Genomic DNA, 26248 nt, shown 5'->3' on the forward strand with positions numbered 1-26248 from the left:
AATTCCCACACCAAATCCACGGGTTTTGGGAGCTGAGGAAATTCCCATGCACAATCCCCAGTTTACGGGACCCAAGGAAAAACAGAAGAGACCTCACTGAGAAGCAAAAAACATCTCTTTGCCAGAAAGAAAAGTAACTCCTTACTACCATGCTACAACAGACAAATGTCCAGAGCACTGGACTAAATTAGGAGGTATGACTCACCACCATGGAACCCTATTTTTTCCAGCCAGAAAAAGACAAAAAGGGTCCCAGAAACCAGCGTGAGTACCTGAGTGAAGACAGCAGGATCTGACAGTAAATACAGCTATATCACTAGTGGTCAAAATAGCCCACTAGTTCTGTACCCATGTAACCCTATCCCATATGAATGGGAATAGACTGAGGGGGGAGGCATTGCTAGACTGGTATTGCTGTTGGCAATCTGGACCGGCACAGTGACTGACCTTAATATCCCTTCCAAAGGTGGAAAAGTTTGGGCTAAAATAAATGACAAATGGAGAGAAGGAGAAATAGTGGCTGAGGGAAAAGGAATGGATAGATGGTTTATGCAATGAGGGAAATCCAATATTGCATTGGTGCCTTGAGGGAGGTTCAAAGCAAAAGAATGATATTGTCTCTTAATACAATTATATCAAATGCCTGAAAAGGTGAAGCCATGTTTGCAGAGACCACCCCTGATTTTGGAACCTGGCAAGGTCAAATGGAAGCCTGCAACCTGAGGGGCATCACTCTGGGATGCATTTTGGCCAAACCATATGATGATGAACTGGACCAATTGTTGATGTAGTTAACCCTATGTGCCAGTATCTTTTGACTCTTTTTTTTCAGGATACGTCTACTACAAAGCATATCATTTGGGAAGGAATTTCCGGGAACTACTCTCTACCAGGCCATCAAATTGTTGCTGTACAGCTCCCGGCAGACTGATTTCTGTGTCACTATAAACCTTGATGAGAGAATGCTTAGAAAATGCTCCCTGTTTATAATGGACAAAATATAGCAGTGGCATGCCTGACATGCTACAGTGTGTTGTGCACAAATATATATCGCCCTTGTTTTTGTAGATGGAAAGCTATTAAACAGAATAGAAAAAACAATGGGTTTCAGATGGATTAAAGCAGTAGGCATTACGTGATAGGTCCAAATTCCCTGGAGGACAGCCTCACTCTGAGATGAGGAACACTATGGGAGGCCTAATGGCATAATTAGACTAAATTACATCTACATGTACCTACCACTCATCTAACCCTAGTGGAAGTCCCAACATTTTTGGGTACAAAACGTGTATCTAACTGCACTCAGGCCATTAGTACACAATGGCAATAATATGCATGGTGGATTAAACAACATTGGCCCATGAGACAGAAAAAAGCTTCAGAGGAGACAGGTGCTAGTCTAGGTATCATGGGACAAGTTGAACTCACTTTAATGAGAAGCAGCATTCAGAGGAAGAAGATTTCTTAACTATAATAAGAAGACTACACGGATTCTCTTCCAAGAGGAAGGCAAAGGATGAGAGTCAGTCCTTTAGTGAAGTAGATCAGGCAGACTCAACAAATAATGCTGGATGGTGCTAGGTCCAGCATGGGGAAAGTGCTTGTACTTTAACCCAACAGGACTTCTTGACTGTTTTAATACAGATGGAGGCCAAAATGGCCATGGGGCAATAGCCCTCCATCCAGCTGCTGAGGCTCATGGGGCACACCTATGTGAGTCTTATGGACCTCCAAACCTATAGGAGGTCTCTGAGGACCCTTGTAATATATATCAATTTACTATGACTGCCATTGCCCCAAGAATAGATCAGAATGAGATATATCCTGTAGTACAGTTAGCAGAGATAGGAACCTATCCCTGAGTACCACCTGTGTTCTCCCCATAGAAGGGAGGTGGGCCCTGCTATATAACAGCATACAAAGCAGCATATAACAGCATACAAAGGAAACCAGTCCCAGTCCCACGAATTGAAATAGGATGGCTAGTTTTGTCCCTAACTTGGAACTCAGAAATAACCAAATAATGACAAATTATAATGATGACTGTCCAGAATAATATCTGGTATATGGGCAAGAGCTGAATCTGTTGAGAAGGCCTAGCAAATACCTCTGTAATTCTTACTGACTTGAAATTAATTGTACCTTGACCATACTGTGATATGGTGTAACACTGGTTCTACTGGTAAGATTCAACTGCCTAATGTAAATAACTCATATACCAATATTGATGATCAAATGTGTTGGGAGATTGAGTTAAAGCCTTTTCAGGATATAAGACTGATAGAGAATGACTAGCCTGAGGAAAAACTGGATTTAGCTAACCATCAGTTAACTTCTATGCTAGAGAGTTCTATACAAGTTTATCATAAGGTACAAATAGCCGTAGATCAAGAGGATAAATGAGCAATCAAATTAGTAAAAAAAAAAATGTAATGGCTTTATAGAATGAATTAGTTGGTTCTTTGAATCTACCCATATCCCATACTGACTCCTCCAAATGTTAGGAATATTCATACTGATACGACTGCTGTGCCTGGTATATGCTCTGTTAAATACTACACTAAATGTAGATGCGCATACAAATGTGATCATTTTGCCATAAGAGAGCCTAGGCCAAGGGCCAAGAGGATGGACTATGCAGTAAATAGTTAACTCAGCAGGCCTGGGCTGACAGAAGCCTGTACTTTCCAAATGTCTTCAGGGCTGGCCCTTGACCGGTTCCTTGGAGATAACCTCTGAGCTCTTGGAATATCTTGCCTGTTAAGAGTGTCTTTGTAGGGCCGGCCCCGTGGCTTAGCAGTTAAGTGCGCGCGCTCCGCTGCTGGTGGCCCGGGTTTGGATCCCGGGCGTGCACCGACGCACCGCTTCTCCTGCCATGCTGAGGCCGAGTCCCACATACAGCAACTAGAAGGATGTGCAGCTATGAGATACAACTATCTACTGGGGCTTGGGGGGGGGGAAATAAATAAATAAAATTATTAAAAAAAAAAAGAGTGTCTTTGTATACCTGAGATCTTGGGTCATGCCAGATAGTTTATGCTAATAATGTGATTTATGGGAAAGCCTGTTTTTGTTTGCTTGAGGCTTTGAGCTACACTGTATCCGTTTGACCTCTGGAGAGCTAGAGACTGAATAGCTAAGGTCAGTCACACAGACATTCCATGCCTCCATGACTGACCCGCAATAAAAACCCTGGACATCAAGGTTCAGGCGAGCTTCTCTGGTTAGCTATACTTCTTACATGTTGTCACATATCATTGCTGGGAGAATTAAGTGCTATCTATGTGACTCTGCTCAAAGAGGATAACTGGAAGCTTGCTTCTGGTTTCTCCTGGACTCTGCCCTATACGCTTTTTGCTAAATTTAATCTGTATCATTTGCTGTAATAAACCATAAACATAAGTATAACAGCTTTTCTTAGTTTTCTGAGTCATTCTAGTGAATCATCAAACCTGAGAGTGGTCTTGGGGAACCCAAACACAGTATCCCCCACTTGTTTTTCCACACAACAAAATGGAAAAGGGCAAATAATTGAAAAACAGGAAGAGAGAAATTTAGAGAGAATAAAGAGATGATATACAAACTGCACATTTGTCTGTGAACTTCCCGGCCACCACAGGGAAAAGGGAAAACATAATCAGCTACATGATTTGCATTCTCCATAAAGAGAAAACAAATCAGGTCCTAAGGAAGTAAAGATTTCTAGGCACTTAGACCTATGAAATTTTATTGTTGGTTCTTTCTAAAGGTCAGTGATTTTCAGCTCAGAATTCTCCCAGTGAGGCCATTTTTAGTAAAAACTTTCTAGCAGCAGCTTGTAGGGTGGATGGTGGGCTTTCTTGATTTTCCATGGCTTCTTTGCTGGCGGCTCTGTGAGTTCATGCCCTAACTCAAGGCAAGTTCCTTCTCCTATGCTCTTCCACTTGAAAACTATTATCTTTTTCTCCCCACAAATATATATGGAGCAAAAACTTTTAACAATATAAATACGTGGGGCCAGCCCCGTGGCTTAGCGGTTAAGTGCATGCGCTCCGCTGCTGGCGGCCCGGGTTCGGATCCCGGGCATGCACCACTTCTCCGGCTATGCTGGGGCCGCGTCCCACATACAGCAACTGGAAGGATGTGCAGCTATGACATACAACTATCTACTGGGGCTTTGGGGGGAAAAAATAAATAAATAAAATCTTTAAAAATATATATATATATATATATAAATACGTGAACATTAGGAAAGGAAAAGTGTCTGTAAAAGAAAAAGGAAAATCCTCCATAATTTATTCCCTGACCCCCAAGCCAACATAACCACAATTATCTGGTCTGAAAAAAATATGACCAGATTTTGTTTAATACACATACAAGCCCATCTACCTGTGTGTAGCTTTGTATAAAGTGAATGTGCTGCTCATTATAGTCTGTATTTTCCTTGACAAAAGGTCTACTCTATGTTCTTTCTTGCTATTATTTTTGTTTATGGTAGATTTTGGCATAATTTGAAAAAAATGTTCCTAGAGCAAAAACTTACCAATCTTGTCTTTTATGCTATATAGGTTTTATGTAATGTTTTAAAAGGACTTCTCCACTAACAATTTATAAACAAAAATTCTTCTGATTCTCCTGTATTTCTCTTATTGTTTCTCTCTGTGTTTCATGGTTTCAATATTTTATATTTAAATGTTTGTCACATGTGGAATTATTTTTATGTAACGTGTGAGGTAAGGGTATGACTAGATATTTTTTCTCATGGCTACTTGGTTTTAAAGACTCTATCTTTCCTCCATGTATGTGGAGGACCATTATATCATATTATTAAATTTCCGTTTGTATTTCAGTCTCTTTCTGGACTCCATTCTGTTTTAATTACTATTCTGCTGATGGCAGGATTTTACATTGTTTCTCTTATAAAGTACAATCAAAATCCATGTGCATAGTACCCATTCTACACATTTTAATATGGTAAAAATGATGAGAATGACCACCTTAGAATGAACAGGTATGTGCTGTACAGGGATCAGTGACATTCAAGAACATGATTGTGGACTTCTCCCAAAAGGAGTGGCAGAACCTGAGCCTTGTTCAGAGGGCCCTGAATAGGGAAGTGACGCTGTAGACTTATAAGCACCTGGTCTCTGAGGGTAAGGATGGCCACCCTCTGTATTTTAATAAACGTAATCCTTTTCTCTGTCCTTCAGAGCTGTCAATGCCAAGATCTTTATGTTTTTCCCATAACAGAGTGTTTCTTCTTTTATTAGTTTTATGGCTTCTGGTTTTTTTTAATGTTTACCTTTTTGTTACATCTGGAATCTACCTTTGCATATGGTGTGAGTTAGGGATGCTTTTTTTTTTGATGGAGAAGATTAGCCCTGAGCTAACATCTGTTGCCAATCCTCCTCTTTTTGCTGAGGAAGGTTGGCCCTGGGCTAACATCCATGCCCATCTTCCTCTACTTTCTATGTGGGACGCCTGCCACAGCATGGCTTGATAAGCAGTGCATCGGTCCACGCCCTGGATCTGAACTTGCAAACCCCAGGCCGCTGAAGCAGAGTGTGTTACTACGCTGCTGGGCTGGCCCCTAGGGATCTATTTTTGATGGGAGGCTAGTGTGCAGCTTCATTGTGAAACCCCTGAAACTGTTCCTTCTCTTCACGAGTTTTTGAACTGTCAAGGCAAAGGCATTTGTGATTTTCCCTTAACAGGGTTTCTTGTTTATTATAGAAACATTTTGGGCTATTGAATTTCATTTGAGTACTACCTTAACTATTTGTGATCCAATCTGATGGCACTCTGGGTTTTAATAGGTAAATCTAGTCTTATTATATTTATAGATTTAACAGATCTATCTAGTCTTATATGTGTTAGACATACCTTATTACTTATATTATTTAATTCTTCTCTAACCATTTTTGTTTTTCCAGTCCATCTGTTATAGATCAACAGCTGAAGTCTCCTATTTTTAACATGTTTTTAATATTTCTCTTATTTCTTGTATTTTTTGTTCTGTTTTCTTATAAACATTGATGCTATGCTATTTAGGGAATATATATTTACTGCTACTTAGATCTTCATTTTGAATTTTATACTTTATAATTGAAAACTGTCTGTTTTCTCATTTGTTGCTTGTTGCCCTAAATTCAACATTTTCAGGTGTTAAGATCCTCTTTCCACTTCCTTTTGTTTGCAAATGTCAGGTATGATTTTATACTTGTCCTTCTATTTCTAATCTTTCTAAATTGCCTCTTACGTATTGGGCTTTACTTTGTAGTTCAAACTGAGCAAACTTGATCTTTCACTAGAGAAGTTTACCCTGATTTTGTTTGCACATATGACAGATTTATTTGGGCTTAGATCTCCCTGCATATTTCCTGTTGTGCACCCTGTTTTCATTGCTTTAATGTCTTTTTATCTTTTGTCATGTGGTCCTGGTTTCCTTTATATTATTTTGGGCACGTTTCTTCTATTCCAGGGTATAACAAAGGGAGAGACACTTCCAAAGGGTTTTCGGGGAGCTAGCATAATTCTAACACACAAATCTGAACAATATGGACAAAAAAGCAAACTATAGATCAGTTTTACTTGTGAAAATCAATGCAAAACTACTAATTAAACTACCAGCAAAATGTCTTCTGCTGCACACTGGTTCACAGCATGAACAAACAGAGTTTGTTCCACTGATGCAAGAATGGTTCAATATAAGGACATTTATTAATATAATTCATCATATTAATGGATCAAAATGAACAGTCATATGATCATCTCCACAGATGCTGAGAAGGTAATTTGATAAAATTCAACATCCATTCTTGATACAAAAAAAGAACTCCAATAAAATAAGAGCAAATAGATACTTCCTTATCATGATATGTCATCTCTCTCTCAACTAAAAGCCTGCATAATGTTTTGTGGGGAAACAATATACGCTGACTCCCAACAATATGAGGAGCCAAGGGAGAACAAGCACTATTGTTTAATGTTGTTTTGAAAATACCTGGCAATGTCTTTACGCTTTAAGTGTGTCTCTTGAAACAGCATGTAGCTAGGTTTTATGTTATACAATCTGATAATTTTGTCTTATAACTGGTGGGTACAGTAATTCATATTTATTATGATTGGTGATATATTTTTATTTATTTCTACAGTCTTATTTTGTGCTTTTTATTTGTAACATTATTTTTCCGTATTTACTTTTGTCTCCCTATTTTCCTTCTTTTGGGTTGATTTTTTATAATCCACTTGTGATAGCCAGAATAATGGCCACCAAAGATGTTCATGCCCTAATCCTCAGAACCTGTGAATATGTTACTTTACATGGAAAAGGGGTCTTTGCAGATATGATTAAGGTTATGGACCTTGAGATGGGGATATTATCTTGGATTAGAAAAGTGGGCCTAATCTATTTATTACATGAGTCCTTAAAGGTGGAAAAACTTTCCTAGCTATAGTCAGAGAGACATGTGACAACATAAGAAGGGTAAGAGAGAAGCAACAATGCTGGCTTTGAAGATGGAGGAAGGAGACCGTAAGCCAAGGAATTCAGATGGCCCCTAGAAGCTGGAAAAGGCAAAGAAATGGATTCTCCCTGAGAGCCTCAAGAAATGTAGCCCTGCCAACACTTTTATTTAGCACAGTGAGACCTGTGTTAGACTTCTGACCTACTGTAAGATAAATTTGAGTGGTGGTAAGCCACAAAGTTTATGTTAACTTGTTATAGCAACGATAGAAAACTAGTGTACCACCTATTTCTTGGCTGTATTAATTTGGAAGTTGTACACTTTTTAAATTATTTTAGTGGTTACTCTATAAATTTTAACATGCATTTTAACTTACTAAAGTCTAAACTTAGTCAATATATACCTTATTAAGTGTCATCTCCCCCTTTTATTCCTATCTTGTTCTTATCTCCATGACTTATCATTACTGGCTTTTTTTACTTAGCATTCTTTTAGATTTACCCACAAATTTATCAATTTCTTTTCTCATCATTCTTGCATCTCAGACTGTTCATTTGTGATCAGTTTATTTCTGTTTGACACACATCTTTTAGAATTTCCCTTTGTGAGAGTATGCTGGTGGCAAGCTCCCTAAATGCTGATATATCTGAAAATGTCTTCATTTTCACCTTGCTCTTGAAAGATATTTTTGCTGGGTATATAATTCCATGTTGACAGTTCTTTTCTCTCAGCATATTGAAGATATAAATCCACTGTCTTCTGGCTTCCATTGCTGTTGTTGGGAAGTCACTTGAGAGTCTAATTATCACTGTGAATTGTTGTCTTATCAATTTTGGAAAACTCTCAGCTATTATCTTTTTAAATATCACCACTGCCCCATTTTCTCTCTCATCTTCTACTAGGATTCTGATTAAGACATATGCTAGACCTGCTTATTCTATCACTCTACCTCTTAACTTCTTTAGAATTTCCATGGCCTTGGCTCTTGGTCCTGTATTCTCAGTTATCTCTTCAGATCAGTCTTCTAATTCATGAATTTTATCTTCAACCAAGTCTCATATGCTGTTAAACTCACCTACTAAGTATTTATTTCCAATTACTATATTTTTAATTTCTTGAAGTTCTGTTAGAGTCTTTTTAAAATCTGTTTGGTCATTTTTGATTCTCTTGCTCTTTACTTATATGTTCCATTCCTCTGTTATGAGTTGAATTGTTTCCCCTCAAAATTCATATGTTGAAGTCCTAATCCCCAGTTCCACAGAATGTGATGTTATTTGGAGATTGAGACTTTACAGAGGTAATCACATTAAGATAAGGTCATTAGGTTGGGCCCCAGTCCAGTATGACTAGTGTCCTTATTAAAAGGGGAAATTTGGACACAGAAACATGCAGAGAGGCAAGACAATGTGAAGGACATGGGGAGAAGATGGCCATCTACAAGCGAAGGAGAGAGATCTGGAACAGATCCTTCCCTAATAGCCCTCAGAAGAAACCAACCTTGCCAACACCTTGATTTTGGACTTCTAGCTTCCAGAACTGTGAGACAATAAATTTATTTTGTCATCCAGTCTGTAGCAGCCACCCAGTCTGTAGCGCTTTCTTACAGTAGCCCTAACTAATACACCTTCTTTTGTTACTTTAAATATATACTTATTTTCTAGTATATGTCTGATATATTTTAATATCTGAAGATTTATGGGTTTGATTCTGTTTGTTGTTTCTTATGGCTCTTGCTAGTAGTGTCTTGTGTGCTTGTGTGTTTTGTGATTTTTTTTCCACTGTTGACTCTTATATCTTGGAATTTTACCTGTGGGTTGAAATGTGGCTTATACCAGAGTGGATTTATATTCACTTCTTTCAGGCATCTGAGTTCACTACAATCTAGAACCATTTAAGGTAAATCCTCGAGGTATTTTTGGAATATATAGGATATGTGATTTCAGGCTGCAAAGAAGCATGATGGCAGGTATGCCTCTGCCTCAGGGCCTTTACACCTCCTGTTCCCTCTGCCTGGCATGTTCTCCTTCAAACATGCCATCAGTTTCTTCAGACCTCCGCTCAAACGGCATCCTATCATTGAGGTCTTCCCTGCCCACCCTGTATCCCACAGGTCACTCCTTGTTTTGCTATCTTGCTTTACTTTCATCCACAGCACTTAAGCATTTATCAACAGAGGAGAGATATATATACGTAAACAAAATATATATAAAAATAAAATATTTTGTTATGTATACAATATATTATGTTACATATAATATATTGTATTATATAGACATAGAGATAGATATATCTTCCAGTGATAATTGCTTAAGTGCTGTAGATGAAAGTAAAGCAACAAAAAAGCAGACAAAAACATCCCTGCCTTCATGGAGAGATAGATAATAAAAAGGGTATATATATTACATTAAAATTTTTATTTTATTTTTATTATATTAAGATATGTATATATTTACATAATAATATAATATATATAACCTTTTTATTATCCATCTCTCAATGAAGGCAAGGACATTTATGTCTGCTTTGTTTAATGCAGAATCTTCAGAATAGTGCCTGCCATGCAGCACATGCTCAATAAAGATTGATTGAACATGAAGAAACAACATCCATCCACACTCTGGGTCATTTCTAGGAAATTTTCCACTCTTGCTATTGCTTGCTGCAAGTCACTGATTCCACAGGAGACCAGACCCCAGAAGCTTGGCCACAGCAACCTCTGCAAACACAAACACTCCACTATTGCCTACCCTTCACTTCGAGTGCATCCACAAAACCAATGTTACTCATGCTGCAATTTTCAAGAACATGTCCTGCTCAAGGTGAGCAAAGACTGCTGACATAAATCTGGGAACAAAAAGGCTTCACTCTCAGTGAAAGAATGAGCTAGAAATAAAACTGCCTCTGCCCAAGGGACTAAGGGAAATTTCTGTCTTAAATCTTGGCATTAAGTAGAAAGGTAAAAAAGTCCTCTGAACCTTTATAGCCACAGGCCTGTCATCATGCTTCCTTGTAGCCTCAAATCCCATCTCCCAGGCATTATGGATTATCAAGATTATGGATATCAGGATTATGCTAGCTTCCTGAAAACTCTTTGGAAGTGTCCCTCCCTTTGCTATGCTCTGGAATACAAGTAACATATCCAAAAGAGTACAAAGGAAATCAGGACCACATGATGAAAGATTAAAAGACATAAAAGCAATGAAAACAGGATGCACAACAGGAAATATGCTGGGAGACCTAAAACTAAATAGATCTGTCATACCTACAAACAAAATTGGGCTCAACAGTAGAATTTACGTACTGAAAAACAGAATACTCTCAGATTGGACCACAAATGGCTAAAGTAGTTCTCAGATTAATACATAGCCCAAAATACATCTATAAATAAATCAGAAAGGGTGAGATTAATTGACTTACACATTCAACTAAAGAAGTTAGAAAAAGAAAAAAACAGAAAAGCAGATGGAAGGACTTTAATGAAATAAAAGCACAAATGAATGAATCAGAAAACAGAAAAATGATATAAATGCAAGAACTGGTCTTCAAGTGGGGGCATAAAAAAATAAAACATTAGTATTAGTTTACCTAATTGAGGAAAAAGAAATCACAAATACACTCTATGAGAAATGATACTGGAGACATAACCACACATATAGAGAAAATTAAATGAATCAGAAGAGACTACTTTGCTCAAACTTTTACAAATATATTAAGAACCCTGAGGAAATGTATGATTTTTACAAAAATTACGAGGACCACATATATCTATATCTATATATCGATGGATATATCAATATAAATACATATAGAATCTAAACAGAGAAAACATGATGGAAGAAATAGAAAAAGATGACAAAGAGATATCCTTCAAATAATCCACTATGCCCAAATAAATTCCCAGGAAAATTCTACAAAACCTTTAAAAACTAAACAATACCAAAGCAGTGCTCATTGTTCCAGATGCATTTATTCTGTGAAGAGGGCTGAGATACTTTGAGGGTGAGCAAATCCATTCCATATTTACAGTGTTGAAAACACTCTAAGGGCCTGACCAGATTATTCTGTGGAGGGGTAATCAGACATAATTAGGAATATATGAGTCTATTCTACAGTTGAGGAGGTGCCACATTTTTTCATGTCCAACATGCCCACAGGATTTCTGTTCAGTGTGAGTTTTCCCATGCACAACAAGGTCCGATTTCTGGGAAAAGACCTTCCTACAATCAGTATGTATGTAAAGTTTCTCTCCCATGTAGATTCTGATGTCCAGTGAGGTGTATATGCTGGCAGAAGACGCTCCCACAGTCACTGCATTTGGAGGGTTTCTCCCCCGTGTGTGTTCTCTGATATGTGATCATTTGTGATTTCTGGGAAATGTTTATCCCATACTCAGCACATTCAGGGGGTTTCTCCCTAGTATGGGTTCTCTGATGGACAGCTAGTGGAGACTTCTCACAGAAGGCCTTTCCACATTCACTACATTCATATGGTTTCTCTCCAGTATGAGCTCTCTGATGTATAATGAGATGTGACTTCAGGGAAAAGGCCCTCCCACACTCAGTACACTCATAGGGTTTCTCCCCTGTATGAATTCTCTGATGAATAATGAGGGGTGATTTCTGGGAGAAGGTTTTGCCACATTCACTACACTCATAGGGTTTCTCCCCTGTATGAATTCTCTGGTGTATAATAAGAGGTGATTTTTGAGAGAAGGCTTTTCCACATTCTGTACATATATAAGGTTTCTCTCCAGTATGAAGCCTTTGATGTCCAGTGAGGTGTGACTTCTGGGAAAAGGCCTTCCCACAGTCGGTACATACATAAGGTTTCTCTCCTGTATGAATTCTTTGATGTCCTATGAGGTGGGACTGCTGGCAAAAGGTTTTCCCACATTCACTACACTTATAGGGTTTCTCTCCAGTATGCGTTCTCTGATGGATGATGAGCTGTGTTTTCCGAGGGAAAGTCTTCCCACATTCAGTACATTCATAGGGTTTCTCCCCAGTATGAGTTATCTGATGTATAAAAAGGTGAGACTTCTCACAGAAGGCTTTCCCACATTCACTGCATTCAAAGGGCTTCTTTCTGGTGTGAACTCGCTGATGTATAATAAGATGTGACTTCTGGGAGAAGGCTTTTTGACACTCAAAACATTCATAGGGTTTCTCTCCAGTGTGGACTCTCTGATGAACGATGAAGGGCGACTTCTGGGAGAAGGTCCTCCCACACACAGTACATTCATAAGGCTTCTCCCCAGTATGAATCCTCTGATGCACAATGAGGTGTGATTTCTCACTGAAGGCTTTTCCACAATCTCCACATACATACGGTTTCTCTCCAGTATGAATTCTTTGATGTATAATGAGCTGTGACTTCTTAATAAAGCCCTTCCCACACACACTACAAACATTGGGTTTCTCCCCAGCTTGAACTTTCTTGTTTTGAATATGGGTTTGCTCATGATTGAGAACTTTTTCACACGGACTATGTCCACAGGATTTCATTCCAGTGTGAATTTTCTCAGGCACAGAACAGGAAGCACTATAGCTAGGTGGTCTCCCACATCCTAATCTCTCAATGGGGTTCTTTCTTGCATAGCTCCTATTACAAGTCAGTGAGTCTAAATTATATTTCAATCTCTTTTCACATGAATGAAGACTATGGAGTTTTTTACTTGAAGGATCAAATTCTATGCACCCACTGAATATTTTTCCAAACGTATTATATTTGGGGATTCTCTTTTTGGTCAGTGTTTCATGGCTGATTACTGTGACCTGCCTCAAAACTCTGTCTTGTTTTCCTTGATATCTATCTATCTGACCATCAATATGCCAGACTTTTAAGATAGAGTACAGTGAATTATCCTTTGGGGCTCTTTCCAATATCTCCTTTTGAAATGAAAGTTCTCCAGAAATGATCTGCTGGGAAGCATCAAGGCTTTTCTCCCTGTCTGAAAGAAGAAGGAAAAGGTAGAATCAAAAAGTCACCAAAAAGAAAACAGCAATGGACAGATGTGCTAGGAAGGTGGCTGCTGTAGGATGCATGTTATAAAGGAGGCCTGAGGGCCGGCCCCATGGCTTAGCGGTTAAGTGCGGGCGCTCGGCTGCTGGCGGCCTGGGTTCGGATCCCGGGCGCGCACCGACGCACCGCTTCCCCGGCCATGCTGAGGCCGCATCCCACATACAGCAACTAGAAGGATGTGCAACTATGACATACAACTATCTACTGGGGCTTTGGGGAGAAAAAGGAGGGGGATTGGCGATGGATGTTAGCTCAGAGCCAGTCTTCCTCAGCAAAAAAAAAAGAAGAGGATTAGCACGAATGTTAGCTCAGGGCTGATCTTCCTCACAAAAAAAATAAAATAAAATAAAATAAAATAAAATAAAGGAGGCCTGATGAATTTTAAGGAAATGGAGGCCATTGATGTCAGGGAAGAAGAAAATGCCTTCTCGGCCATCCACCCAAGTCTCACTTACCTGAGTTGGACCTTGACAACTCACTCTCTATGATCCACGGGTCCTCTCCATGTTCCAACTTCAAGATTACATCTGGTGTTATACCTGAGTACCCTGTTAAGGGAACATTATAATGGCCTTAGCCTTGGCAGCTCAGAAATTCATGAAGAGAAGAAATAGTTTCAGAGGCCTCCCAGCAAAGATGGATCCTTACCTCACAAAAATAAATTCCAGATATAACAAAAATATAAACATAAAAACTAAAACTATAAAAGAAAACACCCCGTTAATGGAAAATCATAAAGTTCATGGTCTTGCCAGCTCTGAAGGATGAGGAAGGTTTAATTCATTGTTACACAGAGAATTTGCCCTTACCCACAGAGACCAGGTGGCTATAGATCTCCAGCATCACCTCCCTGTGCAGGGTCTTCTGAGCAGGGTCCAGCTGCTGCCACTCTTCCTGGGTGAAGTCCACAGCCACATCCTCAAATGTCACTGGTTCCTATAACAGCACATTCCTGTACAGTCTGCTCATTCTGATCATTTTTACCACAGCAATGCCTATAGGATGCCTACTTTGCACTTTGTATTGCATACTTAATGAGAAAAACAATGTAAAATCCTGCCATTAGCAAGAATAGTTAGTGGAACAGAACAGAGAGTCTAAAAATAGATGCAAATAAAAATGGGAAATTTAATATATAATAAAGGTGGCATTTTAAATAAGTGCAGAAAAGATGGATTATTCAAAACTGGGTAGTTATCAGAAAAAAATGTAAAGTTGGATTCTCTATCTCACACTATACACAAAAATAAATTTGAGCTATAACAAAAATTTAAACAAAGAAAAAACGGAAGCCATAAAAAAAAGACAGGAGAGGTTTTTTTTTTTCTTTTTAAAAAGAATTTTAGAGTGGAGAAGATTCTTCTAACCAAGCATGCTACAAAACCCAGAAGACACAAAGGAAAACACTGATAAATTTGATTACTTTATGTTTTGCATGGCAAAATATATCATAAACAAACTCAATGGACAAGCAACTAACTGGGGAGAAGATATATGCACAACACATATAATAGCTGATTATTATACATTATAATATAACATATTATATTATAACAGCTAATTCCCTCAATATAGAGAGAGAGCTCCTACAAAGCAAGAAGAAAAAGACCAACAACTTAACTTTTTAAAGAATAATCAAAAGATATGACCACCAATTCACAGAAAAGAAAATGCAAATGGCTTCTAAACATGTAAAACAATGCTCAACCATGCAGTCTATACAGAAACTGATAAATAATAATGTACACCTGAAATTACACAATGTTATAAACAAATATGACCTCAATAAAATAATTATAAAAAATTAAAATTAAAAAAATAAAACATGCTCAACTTCACTCACATGAAGAGAAATGCAAATTAAAATAAGACAACTTGTTTCCCTTATATATTATCAAAGATTAGAGTTTGATAAGTCACTCTGAGTTAGTGAAGATGTCAAGAAAGGAGCACACTCAAATTTACACTGGTACATTATATTTTGAGGGCAATTAATTTGGCAGTATCCATCAAAATGTTAAATGTACATATCCTCTAGCTAGCAATTCCATTTCTAGAAATTATTCTACATAAATACTCATATATGTGAGCAAAATAACTCATGTGAAGATACTGCACTACAGTACTGTTTACAATAGCAAAAGAATGAAAACAACCTCAAGGAGGATTGGATGAGCCAATTATGCTTCAGTCCCTATAAGGGAATACCACACACCACCACAAACAGCAACAAGGGGGGCCGGCCCCGTGGCTTAGTCGTTAAGTGCGCGCGCTCTGCTACTGGCGGCCCGGGGTTCGGATCCCAGGCACACACAGACGCACTGCTTCTCCCGCCATGCTGAGGCACGTCCCATATACAGCAACTAGAAGGATGTGCAACTATGACATACAACTATCTACTGGGGCTTTGGGGAGAAAAGGTGAAAAAAAAGAGGAGGATTAGCAATAGATGTTAGCTCAGGGCCAGTCTTCCTCAGCAAAAAGAGGAGGATTGGCATGGATGTTAGCTCAGGACTGATCTTCCTCACAAAAAAAAAAAAAAACAGCAACAAGGAAGCTCTACATGGATTGGTATGCAACAATCTCTAAGATATATTGTTAAGTGCAAAAAATCATTCATCCATTCAGCAAGCAGTTATTGAGCACCTGCTGAATACCAGGCAGTGTTCTAGGGACTGGGGATACAGCAGGAAAGAAACTCGGCAAAAACACCTTCCCTCAAGGATCTTATATTCTAGTTGGGGGGGACAGACAACAAGGTTGAGAGAGACATCACCACCTAGCCCCCTTCCCAAAAAAAGAGTTTGTAATGTGTACTTCAAAATTCATATCACTCATATACAAAAAGCTCCTAGAAAGCAATAAGCAAAAGACAAAGTAGGAAAGGGGGATTTACAGAGAAATACAAAATGGCAAATAAATATATGAAAAGATGCTGATGCTCATTTAACCATTAAATAAAAGCAAATGAAAATAAGAGATAATGCTCACTCATAAAAATAGCAAGAATGAAAAACATTGAGGCTATTTGGTAATCAGACAAATATTGGGAAATAGGCCTCCTTGTAAATGATTTGTAGCCACATGTGGAAGCTAATTACACAATATCAAAAGACAGTTTGAGAAATATCCTTTAAATTTTAAACATGCTTGCTTTCTGACCCAGCACATGAACGTCCAAGAATTTGGCCTACATAAATATTCGACAAATGTACAAAGATGTATTTATAAGGTTGTTCCCTTATTTGTGACTTCACTGCTTTAGAGTCCTGGCTAGATCAGCTCTGCCTCAGTTTCTTCATCTGAAAAATGGGGATAATAATAGTACCTAGCACAAAATGTTCCCAGGTAAATTAAATAAGTTAATTCGATTATAATTTATTATAATGGTGCCTGGAACACAGTAAGCATTCAATAAACAGTAGCTGTTATTTTTCTTATTATTGTTACTATTATATATCAGAGAAAAAACTAGAAACAATAAAAAGGCCCATCAACAAGGGGCTGGTATCCTACAAACATTAAGAGGATAATAAAAGGATGCTATGAACAATTTTATGACAAGAAATTTGACAATGCAGATCAGGAGACTGCAAAGTATGGTTCGCAGGCCAAATCTGGCCCACCAGCTAAGAATGGTTTGTACACTTTCAATGGCTGAAAAAAAAGTCAAAAGAAGAATATTTTGTAACATGTGGAAAATTATATGAAATTCAGTGTCCATAAACAAAATGTTATTGGAGCATGACCGTGCTCATTGGTTTACATATTGTCTACAGCTGCTTTCAACCTACAATAGCAGATTTGAGTAGTTGCAACAAAGACCATATGGCCCACAAAGCCTAAAATATTTCTATCTGGCCCTCTACACAGAAAGTTTGCTGGCCTCTAACTTAGACAAACTGGATAAATTACTTGAAAATCACAACGCACCAAACCCGACATTAAAAGAAACAGAAAATCTGAATGGTACCATATCTTTTAAATAAATCAAATTCATAATTAAAAACCTACCCACAAAGGAAACTCCACACCCTGATGACTTCACTGGGGAATTCTTCCAAACATTTAAGCAGGAAATAATACCAATCTTACCCAATCTCTTCCAGATAATACTTCCCAAATTGTTATAGGAGGCGAGTATAACTGTGATGCCAAAACATGACGAGAATTACACAGGAAAGGAAAATTACAGGCCAATACGTCTCATGAACACAGTAGGAAAAATCCTAAACAAAATATTAACAAGGGACTGGCCAAATGATGACGATGATAGGAGTGGGTTAGGATAAATGATACATAAAGCAAGATTGGCCACTAGGGGATAATATTTGCAGCTGGCTAATAAGTCTAAAAAGATTCACTAAAATCTATTTTTGTGTATGTTCAAAATTGAAATTTCCATAATAAAATGTATACAAAGTACATTTGTTGGATACATTTTATTGATAGGTAAAAAAAAGTTTTTTACATACTACATACATACTACATCAGCACAGAAGATGTAGTATGTATATTTTTTGTGCATCGTTAAGAAAAATGCATGAGGGCCGGCCCCGTGGCTTAGCGGTTAAGTGCGTGCGCTCCGCTGCTGGCGGCCCGGGTTCGGATCCCGGGCGCGCAGCGACACACCGCTTCTCTGTCCATGCTGAGGCCGCGTCCCACATACAGCAACTAAAAGGATGTGCAGCTATGACATACAACTATGTACTGGGGCTTTGGGGGAAAAATAAATAAATAAAATCTTTAAAAAAAAAAGAAAAGAAAAATGCATGAAAATAATAAGATCACTCACACATATTTATATATATATACCTACACACATAGATGGGGTTTTATGTATAAAGAGTCTGGAAGGATCATCCCCAAACTACACAATACTGCTTATGCCACGGAAGAAGGCAGAAGTTAGATTACAGAGATATTTCACTTTCTACTTTTTACTTTGCTGTATTGTTTACATTCTTTGCCCCATGTATAGATTATCCTTGAGAACAAAGAACAAAGACTGAAAACGGAAGAGCAGAGGAGATGGCCTTGAGTTGGACCATGACCCCACAAACTCTGAGATGACAGCAAAAGAGCTATGGAAAACCAGGAAACCACCCACTCTCCAAGTCTCTGCCAAAAAATTTTAACTAAAAACAGCCTCTTTGGAACAACTAATGATGATACCACACTGAGCTGAAAACCACTGGCCTTTAGGAAAACTCAACAATAAAATTTCTTAGACTAAAGGCCCAGAAATCTTGACTTGCTGAGGAGATGGACTGATGAACTGATTTCTCTTCTCAAATCATCTGAGCATGTTTGCCCTTTTCACTGTAGGTGCCAGGAAGCTCGCAGATAAAATGTTTATCTCAGTTTATATGAAGGCCAGATGATCTGTGTATCTTCACAGCAACATTATCTGTATCTCGATCTTCTATTCTCTCTAAATTTCTCTAGCTCATTTTCAACTAATTGCCCTTTCCCATTTTGTTATGGGAAAACCAAATGGGAAGCAAACAACTTACCTGGGGCTCAATTATTTTCTGTTTCTCTTTGGAAAGCAATTGGGGGTGGGGTGGGGTACAGAGGAGTCTTCAGAGACCAAACTGGGTTAACCACTCTTCAGTGGCTGGATGTGAAATGTTTTGCTTGTTAATTCATTGACAACTTGTGTTTCTCATCTGACCAGTAATTCCATTTCTAGAACGTTGTCCTAAGGTAATAATCACGATGTGTGCAGAGGTTTAACTCCAGGAACCTTCATCACAGTTTTGTCTTAAACATCATAATATTGAAAATAACCTAAATGCCCAATCACTGAGGACTGAGAAAATAAGTTATGGAACCTCCAAAAGATGGAAAGGCAGGGAAACATTGTAAATAACACTATATATGATGAAGAGACACAGCAAGCAAACGTAAAGTATGGACTTTGTCTGAATCTTCACTTGAACAGACAAAAAAATCTTTGAGATCATCATTTAAGTTTGAGCCCTGACTAGATATTTGATGATATTAAGGAATTTAACCACTGACGATCTGAAGATACTATTGTTAATTATTTTACCTTGAATAACAGTATTGACCTTTAAGTCTTTATCTTTTACAGTTACATAATGGAGTATTTATGAATAAAATGATATGTCTGGGATTTGTTTCAAAATAATAAGGACTACATACGTAAAAATTCATTGAGCTGTATACTTAATATTTGTCCATTTTATGTTATACCTCAATTTAAAAAGAAAGAAAAAAACAATCTGGGAGGAAGAAATGAATGGATGGTTTAGATTAGGGGTTGGCAAACTTTTTCTGTAAAGGGCCAGATGGCAAATATTTTAAATTTGTGAAGCCTATGGTCTCTGCTGCAACTACTCCGCTCTGCTGTTGCAGGTTGAAAGTAGTCATAGACAATATACAAACCAATTATGTTCATTGGCTGTGTTCTAATAAAACCTCATTTATGGGCACTATAATTTGAATTTTATATCATTTTCACATATCACAAAATATTATTCTTCCTTTGATTTTTTTCCAACTATTAAAAAATGTGAAAACCATTCTTAGCTTATGGCCATATAAAAACAGCAGCAGGCCAGATTGTTCCACTGCCTGCAGTTTTCCATCCCCTGGTCTAGATGAAACAAGATTGGCCCTGATGAGACTGGGTGATGTGCATAATGGAGGTTCATTACACAGTTCCCTCTATTTTTGTGAATGTTTGAAAATTTCCATAGCAATAAACTAAGTAGTACTATGGAAATAAAGTTAATGCCACGGAAAGATAGCTGAGAAATGAAAAAGAGGCAGACCACAAGATCATGCTCCCAATTGTTTAATAACAAACAAACATCTGTCCCCCAAGATATTACAATGGTTTGTGGCCCTCCAAAGCTCAACCTTACCTCACAAAATCTTATTCTTTGGTATTTAATTTCTTTCACTGGATTTTCTTGGGTATCATATGAGCAGCACTGACCTTGAGTTCATGTTAGATCCATGAAATATATACAAGATCAGTGCTACAAAACCATGGTGAATAGATAATAATAAGGTATTAACTCAATTATCATTCCTAGCCTCACAGGATAGGCCCTGCTATTATCCTCATTTCACAGTGAGGAAACTGAGGCCTAGAAAGTTAAGTGACTTGTCCAAGATCACACAGACACTGATTAGAGGGTGAGGTGGTGGGAAAACAAGAAGCAGAGAACTCCTCCCTAGCTGTTGTGCGTGGCACCAGGGTTTCCAGGGATGCAACTCTCTGTCTGCTTCTGGGTGTCCTAAAAAAATTAATTCTCCTCCTAAATTACAGAGGACATTGGTTTTTAACTCAAGAATAACAAAATATTAAATTTACATTGTGCTTTACAGTTTAAAATTAACTTAAAATCTTAATATTCAAAGCCACGATAAGGAAAAGAGAAGCCAAGAATTAAGGAGATATTTGCAAAACACATATCACTGATAAAGGAGTGGTATCAGAATATATAAAAACAATTCCTACAAATCAATAAGGAAAAGACAGACAGACCAATAGAAAAAGAAGCAAAAGATCGGAACAGGCACCTCACAAAAGAGGATCTCCAAGTGATCAGTAAATATATGAAAAGGTCGTCATCAGGGAAATACAAATTAAAACCTCAATGTCTGACTTCTCCATTGGAATGTTGACACCACAAGAGCAGGGATTTTTGTTTATTCATGGATGTATTAATCATCTCAAAGAGCCACCCATCCTGCACCCCAAAGAATCCCAACATTGACCCTACACATTTACGTTCCTGTCCCCATGGACCCTCATCACTCACCCTAAAGACTTCCCATGGCTCACCCCACAGATCTCCCATCATTCACCCAACAGACCCTCCACCACACCCCAGACTCCCTTCACTCACCCCACAAACTCCCTTCATTCACCCCACAGATGCCCTTCACTCACCCCCTTGAAACCCCATCATTCATCCTACAGACACCATCGCTCACCGCACAGACTCCCCATCACTCGTCCGCATAAACTCCCCACTGCATATCTCACACATCGTTATCCCTGATCCTACAGACTCCGCTATCACTGTTCTCCACGTCATTCAGTCCAAAGGGCCCCTCGTTAGTACTTCCACATGTCCCCGTCACTGACCACGCAGACCCGCATCACTCAGCAGGGCCCCTCACCCTGGCTCTGCTCTCAGGACCCAAAAGCTCCTTCTCAAGCCGGGCTTTGCTTCCTGTTTGCACAAATGGGCTCAACATCCCCCGAAACTCCCTTTCCCTTCCAGCCCTCCTTGGTGGGTCTGGACGATGCCTTAGCTTCTCTCTCGCACGCTCGGAAACAGCCGCCAAGCCGAGCTCTACCAGTAATAAAAATGGCGTCACTCGGTCTGCGCCAGGAACTCAGCGGCTGGCCGAGGCCTCACAATGCTTCTGGAGGCTCCCATTCCAGCCAGAGGAGATACGCGTTTGGGAGCCCGGGGAGTCCCTGTGATACTTCCGAGGCAGGGTATTCGGAATTGGTGTTTGCAGAGTAGTGCGAGGCTCGGGCGCGCCGCGGCTGTCCCGGCGGGTGAATGGGCGTTCCCGGCCAGCAGCAGAGGCACGGCCTGAGCAAAGGCGTGGCCACGGGGCGGGCTGCGGTGTTCGCTGGGCGCGGGGGAAAGTGGTCAGGCGGGACGGCAGAAGCACCGCCTGGGAGATTGCTCTGTGGAAGTCGCATTTCTAAAACAGAGAGAGAAAGTGAAAAGTCCTTTGACATAATGTATTCACTTGGGGGCTCATACACACACCCCGCCCGCCGCTCGGAGCCTAGTTCCCTATGGCATCAATGGAGCAGGGCCCGCCCCCGTCTGTCGCTCACAGACCGGGCGTCTCTGCGCTCCCGGTCTTTCATTGGCTCCTTCAAACATGAAAGGGCCCGCCCTTCTGTCACTCAGCCCTGGCCCCTCTTCGCTCCCGGTCTTTCATTGGCTCCTTCGAACATGAAAGGGCCCGCCCTCCTGTCACTCACTGCCTGGACTTTCTGCCCGCGTCGCTTAAAGTGGGCAGATGTGACATTTTGCAGCCCGTAAAAAAGCTAAAAGAGTTAATAGAGTCAGAGGCTCGAGGTAAAACCTAAGGGGCATTGATTTTAGAAGACTTAACAAAAGCTAGATTGGAGTCAGCCCAGAACGGGATTGAATAGTTTACAAAAAAAATAAAATTCTATAAATCTCGGGCTCAATGAACAATATTCTTGGGGAATCACGGGAAACTCCCAGAGCCACCTAATGCTAGCCTTTTCATCTGTCCATCCTGGAATCAGTAGGTCCACAGCATCCTGGGTCCTGGTGCAGGCCTTGCCCTCACAGCAGGGTCTGTCACCACCACCACTGCAGAGTCTCTCTTGTTCTCTTTGTGGAAAAGTGCTGAGCACAGAGACTGTCACCATCCTGGTTTCCCACACCGTGGTCTGCAGCCCTGACAGTCACCAAGTTCCTCCACACAACTGGCCCCAGGCTTTCCTACTTTCAGATGTGTCTGTGATTTACACATGCTCTCTGCAGGTGCTGGAGTTACAGTCTCCTGTGGTGGAGACCAGCAATGCAGTGAAGAATCACCCAGACATGGTCTTCATTCCTTCCTCTACTCTTTGTTAACTGTCTGACTTTGGGCAAATCCTGGCATCTTGAATCTATATCTGTGACATGGGGCAATAAGACCATCTATATCACATGCTCCTGGGAGTGTATGTTAACATTCCTTGCCTACACAGAAGCTGAAATATAATGATGTACACCTGAAATTTACACAATGTTATAAACCAATGTGACCTCAATAAAATAGTAGTAATAAAAAGATTCCTTGTGAACCCAGAACTAAGTACAGAATAAATGCATGGTATCATTATTACCATGTTCATGATTTAATAACAACAGCTCATGTTTGTTGATCACTCACTGTGCCTAGCCCTATGCTAAGTGCTTTATAAGCACAAGTTACAACAGCCCTGTGAGGGAGGTACAGTTATTACTTCATTTCACAGAGGAGGAAATGGAGAGTCAGGGAGGTTGAGTGACTCATCCAAGGTCACTCAGTTATCAGGTGTTGGGCTGGGAAGTGAACTCAGGTCTGTCTGACTACAGAGCCCACATCCCTCCCACCAAGCTGCACTGCCTTTCATCCCATGTGGACTCAGATAGCTCCAGTCACTCCTTTCTAAACCCCATGACCCCAGAACTTCAGAACAAGGTGTCTGACTTGCTGCTTATAGTAGGCTGAATAATGGCCCCCAAAGATATTAGGTCATAATCCCTGGAACCTGTAAATGTTACCTTATTTGGAAAATGATTCTTTGCAAATATGATTAAGTTAAGGCTGTTGAGAGGGGGAGATTATCCTGGATTATCTGGGTGGGCCCTAAAGGCAACCACATGTATCCTTATAAGAAAGAGGCAGGCCAAGCTGTTGCTGAGAGCCCAGGAGCGAGAGAAGCAAAGGAGGGGGAAGAAGAAGCAGAGAAAAGCAGCCAGGAGTTGGAGCCAGACCAGGAGCCTGGGCCAGAGTTGGAGTTGAAGCTGCTTTTGCTAAAGCAACAACAACTAAAGAAGTCGAAAAGATGCTGGTTATCTTGGGACTGCTTCCCTCCTTCCTTTCTTTCCTGTATGTGATAGCTCCATCCATCAGGAAGTTCTGTCCTGGTGGGGTTTGGAAAACAAACGTGCAGCTTCCCAGGAAGGGAGTGGTGATCACCAGAGCCAACATGGGCATAGGCAAGGAGACAGCCAGAGAGCTGGCTTGCGGAGCCGGAGTATGCATTGCCTGCTGAGATGTACTGAAGGGGAAGTCTGCTGCCAGTTAAATCTAAGCTGATACAAAGAACTCCCAGGTGCTGGTGCTGAAACTGGACCTATCTGACACCAAATCCACCCAAGCCTTTGCTGAGGGCTTTCTGGCAGCGGGAAAAATAGCTCCATATTCTGATCAACAACGCAGGAGTGATGATGCGTCCATATTCCAAGACAGCCAATGGCTTTGAAACCCACCTGGGAGTCAACCCCCCGGGCCAGTTCCTTCTCACCCACTTGCTCCTGGGGTGGCTGAAGGAGTCTGTTCCTGCACGGGAGGTGGGCCTGTCATCGGTGGCCCACCGTGCTGGCAAGACTTGCTTCTATGACCTCTGGGGTGAGAACCGCTGCAGTCGGGGTTTTGCTTATTGCCACGGCCAGCTGGCCAATGTGCTTTTTACTCAGGAGCTGGCCAAGAGGCTCCAAGGCCCAGGGGTCACCATCTACACAGTGCACCCAGGCATTGTCCGCTCTGAGCTGGTCTGGCACTCCTTCCAGCTGTGCCTGCTCTGGCGGCTCTTCTTCCCCTTCGTCAAGTCAGCCCAGGATGGGGCGAAGACTAGTCTGCACTGCGCCCTGGCTGAGGGACTGAAGTCCCTGCGTGGCAAGTACTTCAGTGACTGCAAGAGGACCTGGGTCTCTCCAAGGGCCTGAAATAACAAAATGGCTGAGTACCTGTGGAACGCCAGCTATGAGCTTCTAGGAATCCAGTGAGAGTAGAGGTGGTAGGGAGGGCCACAGCTTTATCAGGTCTGGTCCATGCCATAATGAAAGGGGACCAAGGAGAAGGCCCACCCTGAAGGATTTTCCTGGCTGGCTACTGTTGCAAATCCTGCCCTGCTCTGATTCTCCTGACCCTTCTGGAAACCTTTGCACACCCAATCCTCTTGCAAAGCTGGCTCATGGCATGAGATGTTCACACCTACAAAGCATTCTTCTCCAGGACTTGCAAGAGTCAGCTATCCTCTTGGGGCAAGAGGACTGGGCAGATCCCAGGATGGGCATGGGGAAGGCAGAAGAGCCTGAGAAATTGGGGCAATTTCCTCACCAATACCAGAAATGCCAGCCAAAATGTTGGTGACAGGAGATGACAGGAGCATCAATGTGACATATTTCTAGGGACTATGAGACTGAAACTTTTGACTGATCTCTTTCCTCTTTGAAATACTAGTCACAACTCTGGAGTCTGGACCAACTCAGGAAAATCTTGGCCAACCTTGGCCAACTTCGGTTCCTTCCTCTGAGCATCCTGGAGCCACTGCATGAAGCTAAACCTTCCCATTTTCTTTTTCCAGTTGTTTTTTTAAGATTAAAATTTTTTTCCAGCTTTATTGAGATATAATTGACATATAACATTGTGTAAGTTAGGATCTTCCCATTTTCAATCATCAGCAGATGGTTTCTTTTTCTAAAGAATTCTCTTTACCTCAATTTTTAGAGAAAATAAAGACTGCACGTTCAAAAAAAAGGAGAAGAAAAAGAAAGAGGCAGAGGGAGATTTGAAGAGACACGCAAGGGGAAGGTGATGTAAAGATGGAACAGAGAGAGATCTAAAGATGCTGGTCTTCAAGATTGGAGTAATGCCACCAGAAGCCAAGGAATGATGATAGACCCCAGAAGCTGGAAGAGGCAAGGAATGGATTCTCCCTAGAGCCCGTGGAGGGGGCACAGCCCTTCTGACACCTTGATTTTGGACAGTGATACTGATTTCGGACTTCTGGCCTCCAGAGCTGTAAGAGAATAAACTTCTGTTGTTTTATGCCACAAACTTTTCGGTAATTTGTTACAGCAGGAAATTATGGGTGATTGTAGGAGATTATGTAGATTATGTTAAAGGTCCTTTGCAGTTTTTGTGTGTGTGTGTGTGAGGAGATCAGCCCTGTGCTAACATCTGCCAATCCTCCTCTTTTTTTTTGCTGAGGAAGACTGGCCCTGGGCTAACATCCGTGCCCATCTTCCTCCACTTTATAT

General features: G+C 40.4%; 1 protein-coding gene and 1 pseudogene across 2 annotated transcripts; one reads left to right on the plus strand and one right to left on the minus strand.

Annotated features, from left to right (window-relative positions):
• Positions 1 to 11285: 11285 nt before the first annotated feature.
• ZNF630 (zinc finger protein 630) lies at positions 11286 to 22133 on the minus strand. 2 transcript variants are annotated; one of them, XM_058535766.1, is made up of 4 exons: positions 21633 to 22133; positions 14276 to 14402; positions 13922 to 14014; positions 11286 to 13395 (listed from the first exon to the last, which is right to left on the minus strand). In XM_058535766.1, the coding sequence occupies exons 1-4, from the start codon at positions 21708 to 21710 to the stop codon at positions 11669 to 11671; spliced, it is 2025 nt and encodes a 674-aa protein (XP_058391749.1). In that variant the 5' UTR covers positions 21711 to 22133; the 3' UTR covers positions 11286 to 11668. The 2 variants fall into 2 exon arrangements, with proteins under 2 accessions (XP_058391749.1, XP_058391750.1); XM_058535767.1 differs by having other exon boundaries at positions 21813 to 21849.
• Positions 22134 to 24048: 1915 nt separating this feature from the next.
• On the plus strand, positions 24049 to 24991 carry LOC131400493 (retinol dehydrogenase 12-like; annotated as a pseudogene).
• Positions 24992 to 26248: the final 1257 nt, after the last annotated feature.

This window comes from Diceros bicornis, chromosome X (assembly GCF_020826845.1).
Source record: "Diceros bicornis minor isolate mBicDic1 chromosome X, mDicBic1.mat.cur, whole genome shotgun sequence".
NCBI lineage: Eukaryota > Metazoa > Chordata > Mammalia > Perissodactyla > Rhinocerotidae > Diceros > Diceros bicornis.

What these genes read in the sequence shown, in the direction of transcription:
- ZNF630 (XM_058535766.1), bottom strand. Translation starts at nt 21,710, where the DNA reads ATGTTGAGCCCATTTGTGCAAACAGGAAGCAAAGCCCGGCTTGAGAAG. An exon ending in GTCCTGAGAGCAGAGCCAGG is followed by an intron (nt 14,403 to 21,632) that starts GTGAGGGGCCCT and finishes GTGCTGTTATAG; the next exon opens with GAACCAGTGACATTTGAGGA. An exon ending in GTTGTCAAGGTCCAACTCAG is followed by an intron (nt 13,396 to 13,921) that starts GTAAGTGAGACT and finishes TTCTTCTTTCAG; the next exon opens with ACAGGGAGAAAAGCCTTGAT.